The sequence below is a fragment of the Epinephelus moara genome, chromosome 10, assembly GCF_006386435.1.
Source record: "Epinephelus moara isolate mb chromosome 10, YSFRI_EMoa_1.0, whole genome shotgun sequence".
Lineage (NCBI taxonomy): Eukaryota > Metazoa > Chordata > Actinopteri > Perciformes > Serranidae > Epinephelus > Epinephelus moara.
The window spans coordinates 23,638,090-23,655,989 of NC_065515.1; the positions used below are offsets into that span (position 1 = coordinate 23,638,090).

At 42.5% G+C, this 17,900-nt stretch overlaps 2 protein-coding genes across 6 annotated transcripts in view; both read left to right on the forward strand.

The window, feature by feature from the left end:
- Positions 1-315: 315 nt before the first annotated feature.
- On the forward strand, positions 316-8,194 carry hdgfl2 (HDGF like 2). The gene is made up of 16 exons (XM_050054019.1): positions 316-556; positions 1,034-1,110; positions 1,656-1,797; positions 2,122-2,322; positions 2,806-2,925; positions 3,018-3,086; positions 3,189-3,369; positions 3,487-3,571; positions 3,659-3,956; positions 4,066-4,199; positions 4,308-4,375; positions 4,513-4,583; positions 4,677-4,778; positions 5,619-5,775; positions 5,875-5,992; positions 7,037-8,194. Exons 1-16 carry the CDS (start codon positions 485-487, stop codon positions 7,134-7,136), a joined length of 1,995 nt encoding a protein of 664 aa, XP_049909976.1. The 5' UTR covers positions 316-484; the 3' UTR covers positions 7,137-8,194.
- Positions 8,195-8,534: 340 nt separating this feature from the next.
- The window catches only part of ap3d1 (adaptor related protein complex 3 subunit delta 1), a 30,079-nt gene continuing 20,713 nt past the window's right edge, over positions 8,535-17,900 (forward strand). For all 5 annotated transcript variants that reach the window (XM_050054344.1, XM_050054345.1, XM_050054347.1 and 2 more), the window contains exons 1-11: positions 8,535-8,847; positions 11,808-11,903; positions 12,775-12,855; positions 13,205-13,285; positions 13,407-13,514; positions 13,684-13,813; positions 14,722-14,861; positions 16,135-16,208; positions 16,333-16,382; positions 16,560-16,609; positions 16,991-17,039. In XM_050054344.1, the coding sequence (XP_049910301.1) occupies positions 8,752-8,847; positions 11,808-11,903; positions 12,775-12,855; positions 13,205-13,285; positions 13,407-13,514; positions 13,684-13,813; positions 14,722-14,861; positions 16,135-16,208; positions 16,333-16,382; positions 16,560-16,609; positions 16,991-17,039 (955 nt within the window). In that variant the 5' untranslated portion in view covers positions 8,535-8,751. The remainder of the gene's footprint in view (positions 8,848-11,807; positions 11,904-12,774; positions 12,856-13,204; positions 13,286-13,406; positions 13,515-13,683; positions 13,814-14,721; positions 14,862-16,134; positions 16,209-16,332; positions 16,383-16,559; positions 16,610-16,990; positions 17,040-17,900) is intronic.

The following is a 17,900-nucleotide window of genomic DNA, read 5'->3' on the forward strand; positions in this document are numbered from 1 at the left end:
TGCCCTGGGTCTTTCTCTGTATGGTGTTTTAATATCTAATATGTGTGAATTTAGGGGCATTTTGGTAGCTATTGATTTTTTTTTAATCTCCTAGGGTGTAGTCTGTAATTCCATGGTAATGTTTTATAGTCTAGGATTGCATTTTATTTTTTTAAGAAAGATATATTTTGCATTGACATTTGATTGCAAAAAAGTTTTTTGTTGTTTTTTCATTTTTTCATTCATTCAATGTTTTTGTATCGAGGAGAGAGTCTTTTATTTTGAAGGCCAAGAACGTTATTGCACCGGAAGTCATCTGTGTGTCGTTGCTATCTTCCCTCCGCCGTCTCTTCTCGCGGTAACGTTAGTGTACTGTTAGCTTGCTAGCTAACCCCATCGTTTCCAGGTTTCGCGTCGACCCGAAAAAAAAGCAAACGTTGAGAGACACAGAAAGGCTACGCAGCCGAATAGTTTTAGAGCCCAGGCTGCACCGAGGAGCGGGACAATGCCGCACAACTTCCAGCCCGGAGACCTGGTCTTCGCTAAAATGAAGGGGTACCCCCACTGGCCAGCCAGGGTAAGCAAGTAACGTTAGCAGCAGCCGGAGGGGCGGAGGGGATGAGCTGCTCTGCATGGGACGCTGGAGAATGTTCTCTGTGTATCCTCGGCACTATCTAACATGGATACCTATCATACACATACATAACTTAATATTATGTTGCGCTGACAGGCTGTGCTTCAGGCCCAACGGTTAGTGCGCGAGGGGCTTAATGTACATGAGATGCTGTTGGCCCAACGTTAATCTGCGTGGAAACGTACAGCAGCGAAGCTAACGTTATTTTGGAAATGACGTTACAGATAACTGATGTTTCCTCTAGAACTGAAGCTCCCCTCTTAATATAAAACACCACATATTTACACATTTAAATCAAAAGTTTGCACTGTTTGTTTTCCAGAGATAACTAACATCAATATATGTTTTACATGTTTGAATCCCAGATTTTTTCTACAACATGCCACTTGGTTTTTACTTGAAAGTCTTGCTTGTTTACAGATTGAAGATGTGGCTGATGGGGCAGTGAAACCACCTCCTAATAAAATCCCCATTTTCTTCTTTGGAACACATGAAACGTGAGTACAGCGCTGTAATGATCAGATATTATTCAAATAAGTTTCTGGTATGCAAAGATCTGACTGCAGATGCATTTTTTTATTCATTTGAAAACAGGAGATTTAATCATATCACTGGCTGAAATTTATTGTCTCACATAAAGTTGCTCATTTGTCATTCATAGCTGTGAATATTTAAAATTTAGGCCCTGACACATCTGCAGGTTTGCATGATATCCTCTCTGAGGGCAATGATGTGAGACAGAAACACAAGTCACTTCTTTAATCCCACACACAGTTTCCTGTCAGTCTCTGCTCTTAGACTTTATTCTTCTCTGAGGGTTCACTGTCAGCCATTGATTTGTGTCAGTCTGACTGTGCAGTATGTTTCTGAGAGATGTGTTGATATATCTGATCTGGCAGCACCTGCAGTATATTAATCCATCACTAGGTGGCACAGTCTGCTGTTCTCAAGTCAGAGTTAAACATACTTAATGTCAACCTGTTGTCTAATATCATTAAGTAGTTAAATTGCTCACATTTTTGTTTATCTCTCTGTTCCTCAGAGCATTCCTTGCACCAAAAGACCTTTTTGCCTATGAAAAGTACAGCGAACGCTACGGGAAGCCCAACAAAAGGAAGGGATTCAATGAAGGTTTATGGGAGATCCAGAACAATCCACATGCCTCCTACAGCGCCCCACCTGTAGTAAGTTGCCATGACATCAGAAATCCTAAATCCTGAAGCATCCATAATTCAGCATTACCTCATACTCATAAAGTTACTCTAAGTTTAGACATTGAAGTTGTTTTCCTGTAAGGTGTTGAAAGGGGGGTTTCAGGGTTCAGGGTTTTCCTAGTAATTCATGCTCATTTGTTGCTCATAATAATTTCTGTACTTTTTATGTCCATTGTTTGTAGAACTCACATGCAGGTCTCTACTAGATGGTTGTTGTCAAATTAACTTTCCTTGTCTGCCCTTATAAAATGTCACAAAATTTGAGTTAATCTGCTCATAATGGTTCGTCTGCAGCCAGCCAGCTCATCTGACAGCGAGGGCAACAATGCCGGAGGAGGAGGACGAGGAGGAGGAGGAAGTGATGATGAGGATGATGATGAGGAAGATGCCCCAGTGCCTCAGAAAGCAGACTCAGGAAGTGAGGTTGACTCCGATTCTGGGAGTGACGACCAAGGAAGGGGAGGAGGAGTGAAGCGAAAGCCACCACCTGCTAAGGTAAGTGATTGATTTCACACTCAGTGGTGCTTCAGCCAAACTGCCTTTTCAATAATTTGGCCAATAAATTATTAACTTGTTAGATTACATTCTAACTGTGTGTTGAGCTGAACAGAAAAACTTGCTCACATTTATGGGCATAAAAGGGTTTCACTTTCACAACTAAGTGTCATCGGCAGCTCCAAAGTTACCATAACAATTAGCAGTGTTTAGATATTTACTGAGAGCTTTCCTGCTTATGTAAGCATAAAAACACGAGGAAGCAAGAAAGACAACTAATTACTGGCACATTCCTCATTTATTTGAGGAGTTGTCAAAGCAATGACAAAAGCAATAATGAGCCCAGATTACTGGAACTCATCTGCTTTGAGGTTTAAGTACAAGTTTGACAGGACAGATTGTTTGGCTGCGAGCCAAAAGCTGCAGTGACATATTTGACTAAGTTCAGTTGTTCTATTTGAATGCTTGTGTTTTCCATTTTAGCGGCCTCCACCGCCAAAGAAGGCTCGCGACTCGTCCAGTGACCGAAATGAAGAGAGCGGATCCCCCTCTGAATCAGAACCCACACCTTCAGAGTCTGACTCCGGCAAGAACAGTGACCAGGTGATTACACACACAGATACACACAACATGGTGTGATTGTTGGGTGAAATTAAACAGACTGTAAATGTTGTTCATTTGTTTTCTTCCAACAGGATTTTACTCCAGAGAAGAAAGCTGGTGGACGAGGTGGAAAGAAAGCAGGAGGCAGAGGGAAGAAAAAGGTAAACCATTAGTCTCTTTACACATTAAAAGTATGTTTTAGTCATGGCTGTTTGTTGTTTCTTTATCTCCAACTCTTTCCACTTTTCTCTGTGGTGCCACAGAAGGCTTCATCTGGCTCGGACTCGGACTCAGGGTCGGGGTCAGAGAAGAAACCTGCAGACAGCGACTCAGAGGATGAGAAGCCTCGACCCGCTTTGTCTGGCTCTGAATCCCGCTCAGGCTCAAAGTCTGACTCAGACTCAGATCCTCCTCCTCGGAAGGGCCCACAGGCACGCAAGAAAGGTAACGGTTCTTTCTCTTTTAAGATCGGATTGGTCAATTTAGCTTTATCCAAAATTGTAGAATGATGGCTAATGTTAATGTGCCCGGTGCTTTTTTTTATTTTTTCCCCACTAACAGAGAAGCCTGCCCCAAAACCTCGTGCACGAAAGCCCAAACCCGCCCCAGCTAAACGAGCACCTTCATCCTCCTCCGACAGCGACAGGTCAGGCTGCTCTACAGATTTTTTTTTCCCTGTATGTACACCACTGTTGTAATAGGCAGCATAATGATTGCTCTGTTTTTGTCACAGTGACAGTGAAACCGACCGCATCAGTGAATGGAAGAAACGAGACGAAGAACGCAGACGAGAGCTGGAGGAGCGCCGGAAAAAGGAGGAGGCAGAGGAGCTCCGCAGGTTACGTGAGAGAGAGAAGGAGGAAGAGGAGCAAAAGAAAAAAGAGAAAGACAAGGGCAAAAAAGGGAGCAACAGTGACAGCAGCAGCAGCTCAGACGAAGGTGTGGATGATCATCCGCTGAAGAAGTCCAAGAAACCCCCTCCACCCCCGATCCCTGCACCCTCCGACTCTGATTCTCCACCTCCAACTGAGGTACAGCCACTCACTTAAAAAAATCTATGTGTTACATTTTGCTTTAGTCAAAGTAAAATGACTGCAGGTGCCACTGACACGTGACTTCTTGTGCTTTCCCCATCGACAGGCGAAGAAGCCATCCAAGAAGCCCGACAACCAGAAGAAGGCACGAATAAAGAAGGAGAAGGAGAGAAAAGAAAGGAAGGAGAAAGAGCTAAAGGAGAAGAAAGCCAGACGGTCAGAAGAGAAGTCTAGAGCGAGGTGAGCGCACAATAGGGAACGGACTACGGTATGCAAACCTCATTAGAGGAACCTCGTAAAAATTTAATGTACACAGATCACAGGGTTCCCTCTCTCCCTCTGTCTCAGGTCTAAACCTGAAAAACCCAAACGCAAACCAGAGAGGCCGCCAGAGAAGAAAGTGGAAAAGAAAAAGGGTCAGTGTCTCATACAGTTGTACTCAGTTTGTTCACTGCAGCTGCCCGTTGAAAACATATTTGTAGACATAACAAGTAAACATATTTACACAATTCAGTACTGAATATTGACTCTTACTTGATGTGTCCATACGCAGAGGCATCGCCAGAAGAAAAGCTACAGAAACTCCACACTGATATAAAATTTGCACTCAAAGTGGACAACCCTGTAAGTTGCATGTATGATTCTGACTAAATCCCATCTTTCTGTGTTTTCATGCCAGCATGAAAACTGAATTTTTGTGTGTTTGTGTGTTCTCAGGACATTGACCGGTGTCTACAAGCCCTGGATGAACTTGCAGCCGTGCCTGTCACCAGCCAGATCCTACATAAGAACGCTGAAGTTATTGCCACACTAAAAAAGGTGCATTTTCTTGTTCATTGTTTGACTGTCCTTAATTTTTTCTGTTTGATAACCCACAGTTAAAATAACGGGAAAAAACATACATGGTATTGTGTCCTAATTCAAACTATAATGCATTTTTTTCTTGCTATGTATACTGCATTAGTCAGAATATAACACAGTGCTATTTTCTGAAAATTACACTTGAAATAGTGGGGTCTTTGATGTTAACAGTTACTAACTGTCGGGCTGGCTGTGGCTCAGGAGGTAGTGCAGGTCTTCCACTAATTGGAAGATCAGCAGTTCGATCCCAGGCTCCTCTAATCAGCATGTTGAAGTGTCCTTGGGCAAGATACTGAGCCCCACATTGCTCCCAATGGCTGTGCCATCAGTGTGTGAGTGCTTGTGAATGTTTAACTGGGTAACAGGTGGCAGGAGGTAGGCAGCCTTGGCCACAGGTGTATGAAAGTGTGTGTGAATGGGTGAATGTGACGAGTAGTGTAACAGCGCTTTGATTGGTCGGAAGACTAGACAGACACTATACAGGTGCATGTCCCTCGACTATTTGCTTGTGTTAATGATTGTTGGATAATACAGTAATCGACTGATAAATGTTGCTTCTCTTTGAGATGATAAAATGCAAGTAGAAATATCTACTCGATTCCATATAAAATATGGTTATTTACCTCTCCCGTTCTATTCATATGCTTTATTTATTCACTCATTATCGTTTACAAGATGTCAAATATGGTATATCAGCCTGCCTTGTTTTGTTGTCTCATAATCAGGGTTGTCAGGGCAGCACTGTATTTTTCTCATTTAAATTATCTTCTCTATTTGCAACCTGTTCCATGGGTGTAGATTCGGCGGTATAAAGCCAGCAGTGCAGTCATGGAAAAAGCCAGTGAGGTCTACAACAAGTTAAAACTTCGCTTCGTGGGAAAGCATGAGGTGCCAGCTAAACCTCAATCACAGGACAAGGAACCAGAAGTTAATGAGAAGGAGACAGAAAACACAGGTAAAAACTTCCACCTTGGATCTGGCCTTTTTCTGGGTTTGATATTACCTAAATTGTGCTTGTGTTGTTCTTGTTTTAATCTAAATTTGCTTTTTCTAGACTCCACTCCAGTGAATGGGGAATCAGAACAGAAAAAAGATGATATGGAGGTAGATGAAAATCCAAAATCGCCTGCCCATGAGGAGAATAATGACGATAACGCTTCAAGTCCAATCAGGTGAACATACCATGTGAAGCAGTGTACAGTGTCTTTGCTCGACTTGAAGTTGGCATGGACAACTAACAGGATATGAAAGCATATCTTGTCTCGGGGACAGTGAAAAAGACAGGAAATGTCTGTGGAAAAATGCCATATTTAAGTTTAAGCAGAACAATTTTACATCTTCACAGCGCTTGTGTAGAAGTGGGACCTGTTTGCTAATCATTATGAAGCTTATGTGAGCATCCTCTGTTTAAAGGGACACATCACTTCAAAACTAAAAATACATATTATTCCACTTACCTGTAGTGCCGTTTATCAATCTATATTGTTTGGTGTGAGTTGCTGAGTGTTGGAGATATCAGCCGTAGAAATTTCTGTCTTCTCTCTAGTATTATGGAGCCAGATGTTACTTGGCTTGTGGTGTGCAGAACACCAAAGAAATTTGTTCTAAAAACTCAGCAGCAGTTTCATGTAGGATCTGTTTCTATTGAACTACACCCGCTGACAGTATCATTACGCAGAAGGAAGCGTGCATCTACTCATGGACGAGAGGCTTGTGCTCGTGACAGTGCGAGATGTAGACTTAATAGCATCCACCTCTGCTGAGCCATAACATTAGCTAGCTTGGTGGTGCTAGGTGAGCTAGCGGAAGATGCACACTTCCTTCTACGCGATGATACTGTTGGCTGGTGTAGTTTGGAAGAAAGATAATAGTTCAGTATGAAACTGCTCACAACAAGATCTGTGGATTATCTTGAGAAACCAGGTCATGAACTCTGGAAAGAGACATCACTGTTGAGTTTTTCAAGTGTGTATTTTGGCGCTTTGAGCACCATAAGCCGAGTGCCATCTAGCTCCATTATATTTGAGAGAAGGCAGACATCTCTACGGCCGATATCTGCAACACTCTGCAACTCACACCAAAATAATCTAGACTGATAAATAGCACTACAGATTAAAGGAAATATATATATTTTTGATTTTGGGGTTAACTGTCCCTTTAACATGTACAATCATGGTTGAAGCAGCTGTGTAACTGATGCTGTACTTTCTGTTTAGACGGAGCCCAGACAGCCCTGCTGAACAGCAGCTTCACACATACGAAGATGCAGACAACTCCCTCTCTGCAGAGACTGAACCACCTGCTGTGGAAAGCTGAGAGACCCTTAACCACCACTGCAGTGGACCAAGTGCTAAAGACGGTGGCCTCTTTGTTTGACGTCATACAGTGCTCCCGACTCGACAACATCGCAACATACATCCAGCGTTTCCAACAGTATCTGTTACATCAACATTTTGGACATTTTGTACTATAATGATATCAAACCAGAAGGCCCTGTTTGCTCAAACCATTTGGTCCGTTAATTATCACAGCAAAAAGGAAAGCTTATTAGTGTGGTAGTTTGTGGCGCTGCGCGAACTCCTTTTATTTCTGAAATGTACTTTTTCTTTTATACAACACTTGGCCCGTCCTGGATTTTCACCTGTACTCCTGCTACCGGCTTCTTTGTTCTTTCTACCACATGAACTCTTACTTTCATACCATATGTATATTGAATGATTACATTTTTAGCACTTCTAACCGGAACTTAGGCGGAGGGTAGTTTGAGATGAAATTTCAATGATTCTCTTGGGAAAATGGAGCCATGCCCTTAATTTTTTCGCTTGGAATATTTTGTGCAACCCGTACATCTGTCGGCTTTTTAAAAAGCCTAAAAAAAACCATCACAAAGGCCTCTTGTCTGTGTGTATGACGTTGTGGGAGTGGTAAAGTACTATTTGTGAGTCCTTTATGTTAAGTATTTTTTTTTTGTTTTTTATTATCTGGTCCTGATCCAGTTAATCCAGTCTGAAATGTAAAGCCATTAATTGAGTCACTTAAAACTGTTTTACAACTGAGGTCCACCTACTTTTTTATAGCCTTGTTTGCAAATATTTGCATTTACAGTTTTTGTCTAAAATAATAACTGCTGTGGAGTTAAACACCTTGCACTCTCGTCTCCTCCCCCTGTAGTGTCTGCTTTCAGTACCTTGCCTAATAAATGGAATAAATGTACAGATTGAAAACTGCCCTTAAAAGCTATTGAGATCTCATGTAGCTGCCGCCTATTTTGACATTTTCCTGTCACACGCATACAACAGGTGTTTTTAGTGCTATGTAAATTGGTAAAGCATTTCTATCACTTAGTTGAGACTTGAATAAAAATCTCAGCATGGCTTTGTTTCTATGTTATTTCTTGGTGTGCAAAAGTTGCTTTGAATTCATTTGATGTGTTTGATATCAACTTAAGTGTATGAAACAGCCCATTGCTCTTACATGGTCCACTTACTGTAGGCATGTTAAGGGGCTCAGTAACATAAGTTAATATTATGTGGAATTATTGCAGAAATATTCATACTAATAGTGTCTTTTTTAATTTAATAGGTTATTTGTAAGTGTATTGTCATAAAACTGCTTCTCTAAATGGGTGGACTGGACCTTTAAATCCGCCGATTCCCATATGAGAGTCTCGCATAATACTCAAGTCAGCTGACTCAAGACGCCATTTTGTCAGCCATTTCCTACACTGATCCATTGCCAGCGTCTCTGCACAGCACAGGACGCCCCGTCTGGCCTCAGCTTCATCTGCCCGGGCTTGGTAAACAGCAGCGGACCCTGCACGCACGGTACCCGGGTGGATGAGAGACTGTCTAGAGGGTCGGTCGGCACCCACTAGACCCCTGGAAGCTGCTTGGCCCCCGCAGGATAAAAGCGGTACCAGTCACAGGCAGACATGGCTTTGAAGATTGTCAAAGGGAGCATCGATCGGATGTTCGATAAAAATCTTCAGGATTTAGTACGTGGCATTAGGAATCACAAGGAAGATGAGGTAAAACCCCTCCCGACGAGCAAACGCTGTCACCTGGAACATTTTCACCCTCTCATTCATTAATGTTTTCAACTCACTGCCATAACCGTTATCGTTGACCAGCTAGAGCTAGCTAACGTTAATTGCTAACGCTAGGTAAATTAACGTTAGCGTCCGCTCAGTCATTTCAACCGCTAGCTAACAGTCACTTAACACAGCCGGGTTTAAACGGCTGTTGCTAATTTAACATATGCTAAATAACAGGTTAGTGAATGGTTGTTGGTGCTAACTTTTTTTTAGCAGCGTTACATGTTAGGTTTTAAGCAATAAGGCTACACGAAGAGTTGTTAGTGACAGCTAGCTAACCTAGCTAACTGTCAGTCAGAGGAAGCAGCTCCGTAGATTATCACAATTCACCTGGAGATTACTCTTCGGCATATTGGACATCAAACCATTGAGTGCTGCGAATGTGACCAGTCTAACCATTTGGCAACTGCTGCTAACTTTATTAGTCATTGGTCTTTAGTGACTGAGTCATTTGGGGAGAAGTATCAAGAGGTCTTTAGTGTGTTAATTAAGTTTAGGACACCAGAGTCACTCGACTGTTGAATGGATTATGTGATGCTCTGATTATATGGAGTGTAGAAGAGGCCTAACTTGTTTGTCTTGTTTACTTTGATCTTAAAAATGCACATATGAGCCTTTTGGATCTTGATAGAGAATTAAATCTCATATAAACTCGTAGATTGTGTGGAATAAGAATGCCAGCAGCTCCTTTTGAGCACCCCAACAGTGATTGAAGGTGATGTCATCCCTGTCACATCTCCGTGGGTGATGACAGGCTCATCACAACCTGAGTGGGAGCAGGGTGGGATGGATGGGCCATTAGGGGGCACTGTTTGGGGCAGCCACGTTTCCATCTCTCACACCAGCCTGCTCCTCATACAAGCTCTGTGTGTTGCTGTGTATAACCTTGCTGTGAAAGTGCTATGTCAGGTAGTAGGAGGGGGTGGATGTAAGGCAGGATTCCTGCACAGAGCTGCGGTGCTGTGCACACCTGTTTCAAGCTGTAGGACAGGTGTGAAATGTAGAGGCAGCGTGTCTAACCTGAGGGCAGCTTTAGGATTTCATTGCTTTCTCAACGTGGCAGATTTGTCTTGCTGCCCATCTCAGTTAAAAATCCAATTTTCAACCATCAGACTGGCTTTACACACATTTTGCTCGCATATTATGTCACCTGTATTTATATCTCAATATTTTAAAAAAAATCAAGCACTTAGATAAGCTCTATTGTGCCAGGCTATCAACGCCTGATCTCTTGATTCAGTGTATGGGCTGCCGAGATGTTCACCAGTTGTAACCCAACCTGGGCAGCCTAGATAAGGTGGTGGTTGCCCAGTCAACAGTGGACAGTTTGCTGAAATATTAATACACTGAGTATGTGTGTGCACGCCTGAGTGTGTGTTGACTTTTTCCTGGCCAGCCCACAGTTTGTTTTTCACGTGTGTGCTTAGTCTTTGCACGGTTCATTCATTCACTCTCCCTCCCACGCCTTTGGAACAGTGAGCATATTGTATAAAAAGTATTGTGAGGATGTCCTAAGTGAGATTCTGTGAGATTACCACTAAGAATTTTAGGCCTGTGTGTAATTTGCGTCGGCTCTAGTTAGCTCCAGCTGTCATTTTTTCACTTGGAAACCACAGGCCTCTCAGTTTACCTCCAGCTCAGTCTGCATTGTTGGCTGAAAGATAGTCTTTGTTGGCCCTTTGTCAACTATTTCAGTTATTTCTATGGGTTCTGAATTGGTCATTTAAGACGAGTGTGATGCAGAAGCACCGTGTGTGTCTGGTGATCTCGTTTTGAGTCCCTCCCTGCCTGCCCTCCAGCCCTGCTAGCCACAGTTTCTCCAGAAGCCGCAGCAGAGCTCAGTCTCCCCCACCCCCCCACCCGCCTGTCGCTGTGCTGTCTCATGACTGCACACACATGACCAGCACGCACTTGCACTCTCCAGCGCTATATGTGTGTGTGTGTGTGTGTGTGTTTATTTTGTAAGGTTGCTTCTCTCAACAATGGTTGACTGATTGCTCTATCTAGAGGTCTAACTGAGCTTGACCCCACTGCTGAATGAAATGTACCTTCTGCTCTCTATTTTAGGAAATCTAGTGTATTACAGCAGGAGTCAGAAGAACAGCTATTTTTCATTCATTCATTCAGGCGTGAGGCTTCGGCAAACACTCATTTGTTAAAATGCTTTAGAGGATGGGAGAGCTGTTGAGTCACCTGTTACCTTTACACTTGCATAAAATAACCTGTGTTTAGCAGCCGTGTAATTGGAGTTATACAATTAAATCTTTTGCTCATGGCTAAAATGTTTTGCTGTGTAAGCATGAGCAGTATGTTCCCGGACCTGAGCTCCTGTGTAGTGTGTTTGAGCATGTTTCTAGCTATCAGGCCATAAGCGATGAAAATGTCACAGTGCCTTTTAATGTGTCAGTATTGGCTGGTAGAGAAGGAAATGATGTTGGTCTACAAGCCAAACCACATGCCATGTTTCAGCCAAGACTTGAAACTCAAAATTATGGTTGTGGAGCTGTGGGGCATACTCTGACACAATCCATGAATTTTTATAACTCAAGACTTGGCATAACTTTGAACCTAATGTCATTTCCTCATGACATGAGTTTGACTTTACAACATAAAGCCCAGAGTCAAAGAATTTTGGCTGATGCCAGAAGCATATTATTAAACTTTATAAAGTCAAGGATAAAGTTCAGGACTTGCCTGACTTGATTTGACTTAGGACTCGCAAAACAATCATCCAGCTCCACCTCTGCTGGCTGGTGTCTCGGATAGCAGCAACACACAGACCAGGGTTTTTTCAGCTTGTTCCTGGTGCTTGGTAGCAGCCTCCCAATCCGGATATCACTCCACCTAATCTGATCTGGTGTCTGTTGTTTGTCCTCTCCTTTGTCTGCCTTCAGGCCAAGTACATCTCCACATGCATTGACGAGATCAAACAGGAGCTCAAGCAGGACAACATCGCCGTCAAAGCCAATGCCGTGTGCAAGCTCACCTACGTAAGATCTCTCAGCACCCTTTTCAGAATCATTAACTTTGTTAGTCTTTCACTTCTGGGTGATACACAGGCACTGATACACATAATGAATGGCACCATCATTGCTCTCTACCCTTTGTATCTTTGGAAAGATGCACACAGACCATGTGGCTGCTTCAGGGCACAGCTCATTAAATACAATACAGTGTCTCCCTATTCTTATAGCACTATCAGGGTAATCAATTCAATATTTAACATCCAAAATAACACAGAAGATTTGATCATAAGCAATTTATAAGTATCTGTTTTGTAATATGACTCTAAAGCAGGTAAAAAATACACTGAATTTGGTCCAGTTTCATATTCTGCAAGTGTGACATGTTGTGTTGATGTGCGCACACCGGAAAATTCTGTCTGTTTATGATAACTGCACCAAGCAAACCCCACATGGCCTTGGTTCTTTGTATATTATCTTTTCTATTGAAACAGCATCATGTTGAATCAAAGCCGATTGTTGTGGCTCAAGGCTTCATCAGTGGCAAATAGGAGTGACCAATTAGAAACCACGTAATACATTTTTATAAAAGTGCTGCAAGACTGCATGTACAAATTTTGTTTTGTAGCTGAAGATCAGTGACTACGCAGCCTAATAGCCAGCAGCCGGCACTTATTAAGAACGGTGCACAAATTCTGTTAAAATGAAAGCACTGGTTCTATTTATAGCTGAGGCCCACATTTAGGTTTAGATGGCTTTTTGCAATTGGCGTCTGTGCCCACTTTGAGAGCTTTCAGCCCAAATCATTTAGCCTCTCTGTGCACCACAGAGACAGCTTAGAGCCCCGCTCCTCCGTTTTATCACCCACAGGCCTCTCTGTCTCTTCTCTGTGTTACAGCTTCAGATGCTGGGCTATGATGTCAGCTGGGCTGCTTTCAACATCGTTGAAGTCATGAGCTCCTCCAAGTTCACATACAAGGTACGACTGGTATATAATCGGACGTGTTGGAAATGCAGAACCAAGTCACTTTCTGGATTAATGGTCATGACGTTGATATCACTGTGGTGTACGCCCAGGTGTGGATTTGTCAGGAAATTATTCTTGAGTCACAAACTGTCCTTTGCTGTTGCACTCAAGTTAATTTCTCCACATAGATACTCACCCAAAAATAGTACAAGGAATAGTCACACAATGTACGGTGCTGGTAAATCTCCATGGAACTGCTGCAGGTTGATGAGTGTTTGTAATAATAGCATTGCACTGGAATATACAGTGTGTAGTTCCCCATTTTAAATGCAGCACAGTATGTAATTCTTTCTTCCCACAGAGGATTGGCTACCTGGCGGCCTCACAGTGCTTTCACGAGAGCACCGATGTCATTATGCTGACAACCAATCAGATCCGAAAGGTCAGTGTTGTTCTTCTTCTGCGCGCTCCGTGAATATCTCTTGACTGAAATTTCTCCCTCGGCCAACCTTTCTCTGTCTTGTGGATTATTCATTTCTATTTTTCCTTCTTTTCTCTCCCAGGATCTCAGCAGTCCCAACCAGTATGACACAGGTGTTGCCCTCACTGGACTCTCTTGTTTTGTGACCCCTGACCTGGCTCGGGACTTAGCCAATGACATCATGACACTGGTGAGTCATGGAGAGTATGTCAAGGGGTTTTTATCTTGTGGCTCCAGTTTATTTTCCTCCACCTGTGTCTTTATTTACCTCAGAACTTAAAAAGAGGTAAAAAGAGTTGTTCTTGTTCTCTAGTTTAATCACAGCTGCCTCTCCTGTCTTTATTTTCCCCCCTCCCCAGATGTCCCACACTAAACCCTACATCCGAAAGAAGGCAGTGTTGATCATGTACAAGGTGTTTCTGAAGTACCCAGAGTCCCTGCGACCTGCTTTCCCCAGGCTCAAGGAGAAACTGGAGGACCCAGACCCAGGTATCAGGAGAGACACCGCATTCAGACTGTTACGCAGGAAGCTTGTGCTTTGTCACCTGAACCCTATGAAATATTCAGCAACTTAGAATATGAGATTAAGGAAGGCTCATTTTGCGATACTGCCAGCCTGTCTGGGAATATTCTCCCAGGACTATTTCTGTTGCACAGACAAAAACATCTCACAGGGCATTTATCTGACTTTATGGCATGGGACAGGGTCTGCGTCTGTCAGACTTATTTACTGTGCATTAGTGAGACATTATTTACTGGGCGGGAGATTCTGAAAGTGCTGTGTTGCACAGATTAGTTTCAACTGTTGTCAAAAGGATATTTAAATGCAATGTGAGGTGAAAAGAAATTTGCATTCTCTTTTACTCCTTAAAATGTTCACTGCTGATGACGGCACAACAAATGGCTGCGCAAATAGCAGATACACCGTCTATCTCTCCCTTCTTCTTCTGCTGAGTGTGTGATATACTCCACTAGTGGTTTTCTGACAGTGCTTGCATTTAGCTTGTTTTTGTGCCCACATGACCAACATGGCATCTTTATATATGCCAGCTATTTCTCATCTGCATTCCTCCAGGATTTGAGTCGTTTGTCTCTGCGATTGGAAGCGCAGGGTTGATTAGGGGACACCAGGGACGACTGTAACAACTTTAGTTTTGATGTCATCCTCAAAAACCTCTTTAACTCTTTGGATACATTTTTATCTAGGTAACTTGTATCTGTGTGCTTCTTGTAAATAGCCATCAGTTGTTTTTACAAGCAATGTTGGAGTCACAATATTGATTGAAACACTCCTGCACTTCAGCACAGCTGCTGGAAAAAAACATTTGTGGAAACACTGCTATGGCCTTCAGTTCTTATTACTTTTTGTTTTCTGATCATCTTTGTTCCTTTTTTAGGTGTCCAGTCTGCAGCAGTAAATGTTATCTGTGAGCTGGCTCGAAGAAATCCGAAGAACTACCTGTCTCTGGCCCCGCTCTTCTTCAAACTCATGACCTCGTCGACCAATAACTGGGTTCTCATTAAGATCATCAAGTTGGTGAGTCAACGGGATACAGGGAACTTGCCTTTGAGAGTTGGTGTAAGAAAAAAAGAAAATACATGTGGTCGTATGTTACTGTCCTGCTCTTAATACTATGGGAAAACAGCAAATTACTATACCCTGCGCACCACAAAGCCACGGTTTTGTTTGACTCTTGCAGTATTGCACCAATCACACAGGGATAAATCCATCATAAAAGAGGAATTGATACTAGTTGCTCCACTAGCATTTGCCTCCATTGGCAAATATAGTGAAGTCACATGACAGGTTGCATTGCTTAGCAAGTTGTATTCATGTGAACAGAATCACCACTCATTTTATTTTCACCTCTCTTCTCTAAGATTAGTTACAAGTCTGATACAAGTAAATAAGAGCACCTTTTCACAGCATTAGACCTTGAATTCTTTCGTGTTTATGAAATGATTGTTTTTGAAGGTTTTGATATCACCCTACAGCTTCTCAGTAGTGATATTGTAGTAGTGCTATTCAAGTCCGAGCATTAAGATGTTGTACACTACGTATGTTGTAGCATCAAAATGCTGTTTTCCCAAGCCCTTCTGAAAATGTTTTCCCATGTGACCTAAGGTTTCTGCATGATGACATTGCTACATATAAACCCCCAAACCTGCCTAATGTTGTCCCCTCATGACCGAGCCCAGCCTTCTTTGAGAACTGTGTAATATCGACCTTCCATATTAGCTGTATTCCTCAAACCCCCTGTCCAGCATGGAAGCTAAGCAATATACTGCTGTGGACACCATGTTTGTTCAGATCCGAAAGGATTCTGGTGGCTTTGGAGAGGCAGATATCTGACAATTAACAGCAAGGTAAAGCAGTGAAAATATTATAGAGTACACTTAAACTGATATTGAGTTGTTTTTTTTTTTTTAAAGTGGGCCTTCTTTCAGGTGGCCAAAATTTGTTTTACTGCCGCCCCCGTCCACAGCAGTATATTGCTTAACTTTTATGGCGGTCTCCCTGCCTGCTTTCCAAACTGGGGGCGTGCCGACCGCCATCGACTGTAGGGAATACACTGACTATGGATAAGTACCTTATACAACCCCACTTCAAAAAATCCAAACTATCCTTTTCAGTTTTTATCATTATAATTATTATCAGCGCTACAACCTGAGTCACTGCTTATAGCTCACAGCTGAGTGGGCGTTTCCATTTGAAACTCAACTCAACTCAAATGGACTCAACCTTTAACGAAAGCGGTAATTCTGATGCAAGACATAATCTGCTGTGGCACTCTTTGTGTTTGCTTTAGTTCGGTGCGCTCACACCGCTGGAGCCACGGTTGGGGAAGAAGCTGATCGAACCTCTGACCAATTTAATTCACAGGTGAGATGAAGTCCCTCAACAATAACCTACTTTTACAGATGGTTAACGCAGTTTGATCTGAGAGGTATATCAATAATAATCTGCTCTCTGTCTCTGTTTCTCTACCTGTCCTCCTCTCTCACAGTACCTCTGCCATGTCTCTGCTGTATGAATGTGTCAACACTGTGATTGCAGGTCAGTTCTGGTATTCAGTGTGTGCGGTGTAGTGTCTAATTGAGTTTAATGTGTGTTTTCGTTCTATTTTAGTTTCTTTTTATAGGAGTTAAATCCACATCCTAAAGCCTTTTTTTTTTTATTCCTCTCACAAAAGTTCACACTCAGCTCTAATTGCTTTTTTGTCCCACATTGCAGTGTTGATTTCCTTGTCCTCTGGGATGCCTAACCACAGTGCTAGTATCCAGGTAAGCCTCTAAGGTCCATTCTTCCATCTGCACTTTCATTCGGTTAAATATCAATCATAACCCTTTCCACCCCAGTTGAACCACAATGCATGCTTCTGCCTGATCACAAATCTGTCTGTTTAAACATGTAAGGTAGAGACACGGTAACGATAAGACTCATAAAGCTTTTTTTTCTTGCTCTCAGTTGTTGTGACTCTCAGTAAGGCATGAACAAATCATTTTGCATCACCCAATATAAGCTCCATTTTTCCCCAGTTTTGTTTGTCTCATTCCTGTTTTGTTTAGTGTGCCCGTATGACAAGACTGAAACTGGTGTGGAAAGGTTTCGTGATGTTAATGGCTCCTTTTCTCTTGCTCTCTCTGTCTCTTTCTCTCTTTCAGCTCTGTGTGCAGAAACTGCGAATCCTGATAGAAGACTCGGACCAGAACTGTGAGCCCTCTGTCAATGCCTGCAGTGTGTCATTTTCTCATTGTCTGCGTGTTTCTGACTATGGAACAGTCCACCCTCTTAGACGACAACAACGTAGTCCCCCTGACTCTGGATAACTCGAACAACATCACAGCCCCTTTCTCAATTAGGGGGGCCTGTTGAGAATACCATTTCACTTAAGTCACCGCCGCTTCAACACACAAACCTCGTGTTTGACTCAAAAAGTAAACAACTTGTTGCCAGTTTGCGATTCTCAAACATTGGGCGTTGCTCTATAAATACACTCCCTTGCACGCGGGAGCTGAGAATACATCATCCAGCCATTCGAGTTATCTGGACACCCATACATAGATAGTTTTGTGTGTGGAGTAGACTTAGACCTCTGATGTTAATAGAGCAGACTGTGAACCTGTGGTTTTAGGTTTTGTTTATCCTGTCACCGCACCTCTTGTTAGAAAGATAAAGTAACAGCTATGAGGCTGTTACGCTTCCCCCACAAAATAGCCATTTATATATCAGTTACTCAACATGTGTTGACTTGAATACGTGAAGAAAAGTTTGTTTTTCCTGTATTGCTCCTCTGTAAACGAAGAATCCAAAAAAGGCGAACATTCTTGATGAATTGAAGTAAATGGGGACCATGTGTTCACAACAACACTATACCAGAATATCCACTTACAAATTCTCACAGAAGCCGTGCAGTATAATCCAAGTCTCATTTAATCTGTTGTATGCTTAGTACTTCCCCAACACATGTATTCTTCGCTAAAACATTACGATTTATGATAAAACATGTCAGTACAAACAGTCTTATGCTTAGCCGAGGGACGTGCCTGTGTACACCCATGTGTTTGAACTCAC

Excerpts from the sequence above, each read along its gene's own strand:
- hdgfl2 (XM_050054019.1), top strand. The coding sequence starts at position 485 with ATGCCGCACAACTTCCAGCCCGGAGACCTGGTCTTCGCTAAAATGAAG. Across the intron at positions 4,200-4,307 it reads GAAGAGAAGTCTAGAGCGAG|GTCTAAACCTGAAAAACCCA; the intron begins GTGAGCGCACAA and ends CCTCTGTCTCAG. Across the intron at positions 5,993-7,036 it reads AACGCTTCAAGTCCAATCAG|ACGGAGCCCAGACAGCCCTG; the intron begins GTGAACATACCA and ends CTTTCTGTTTAG.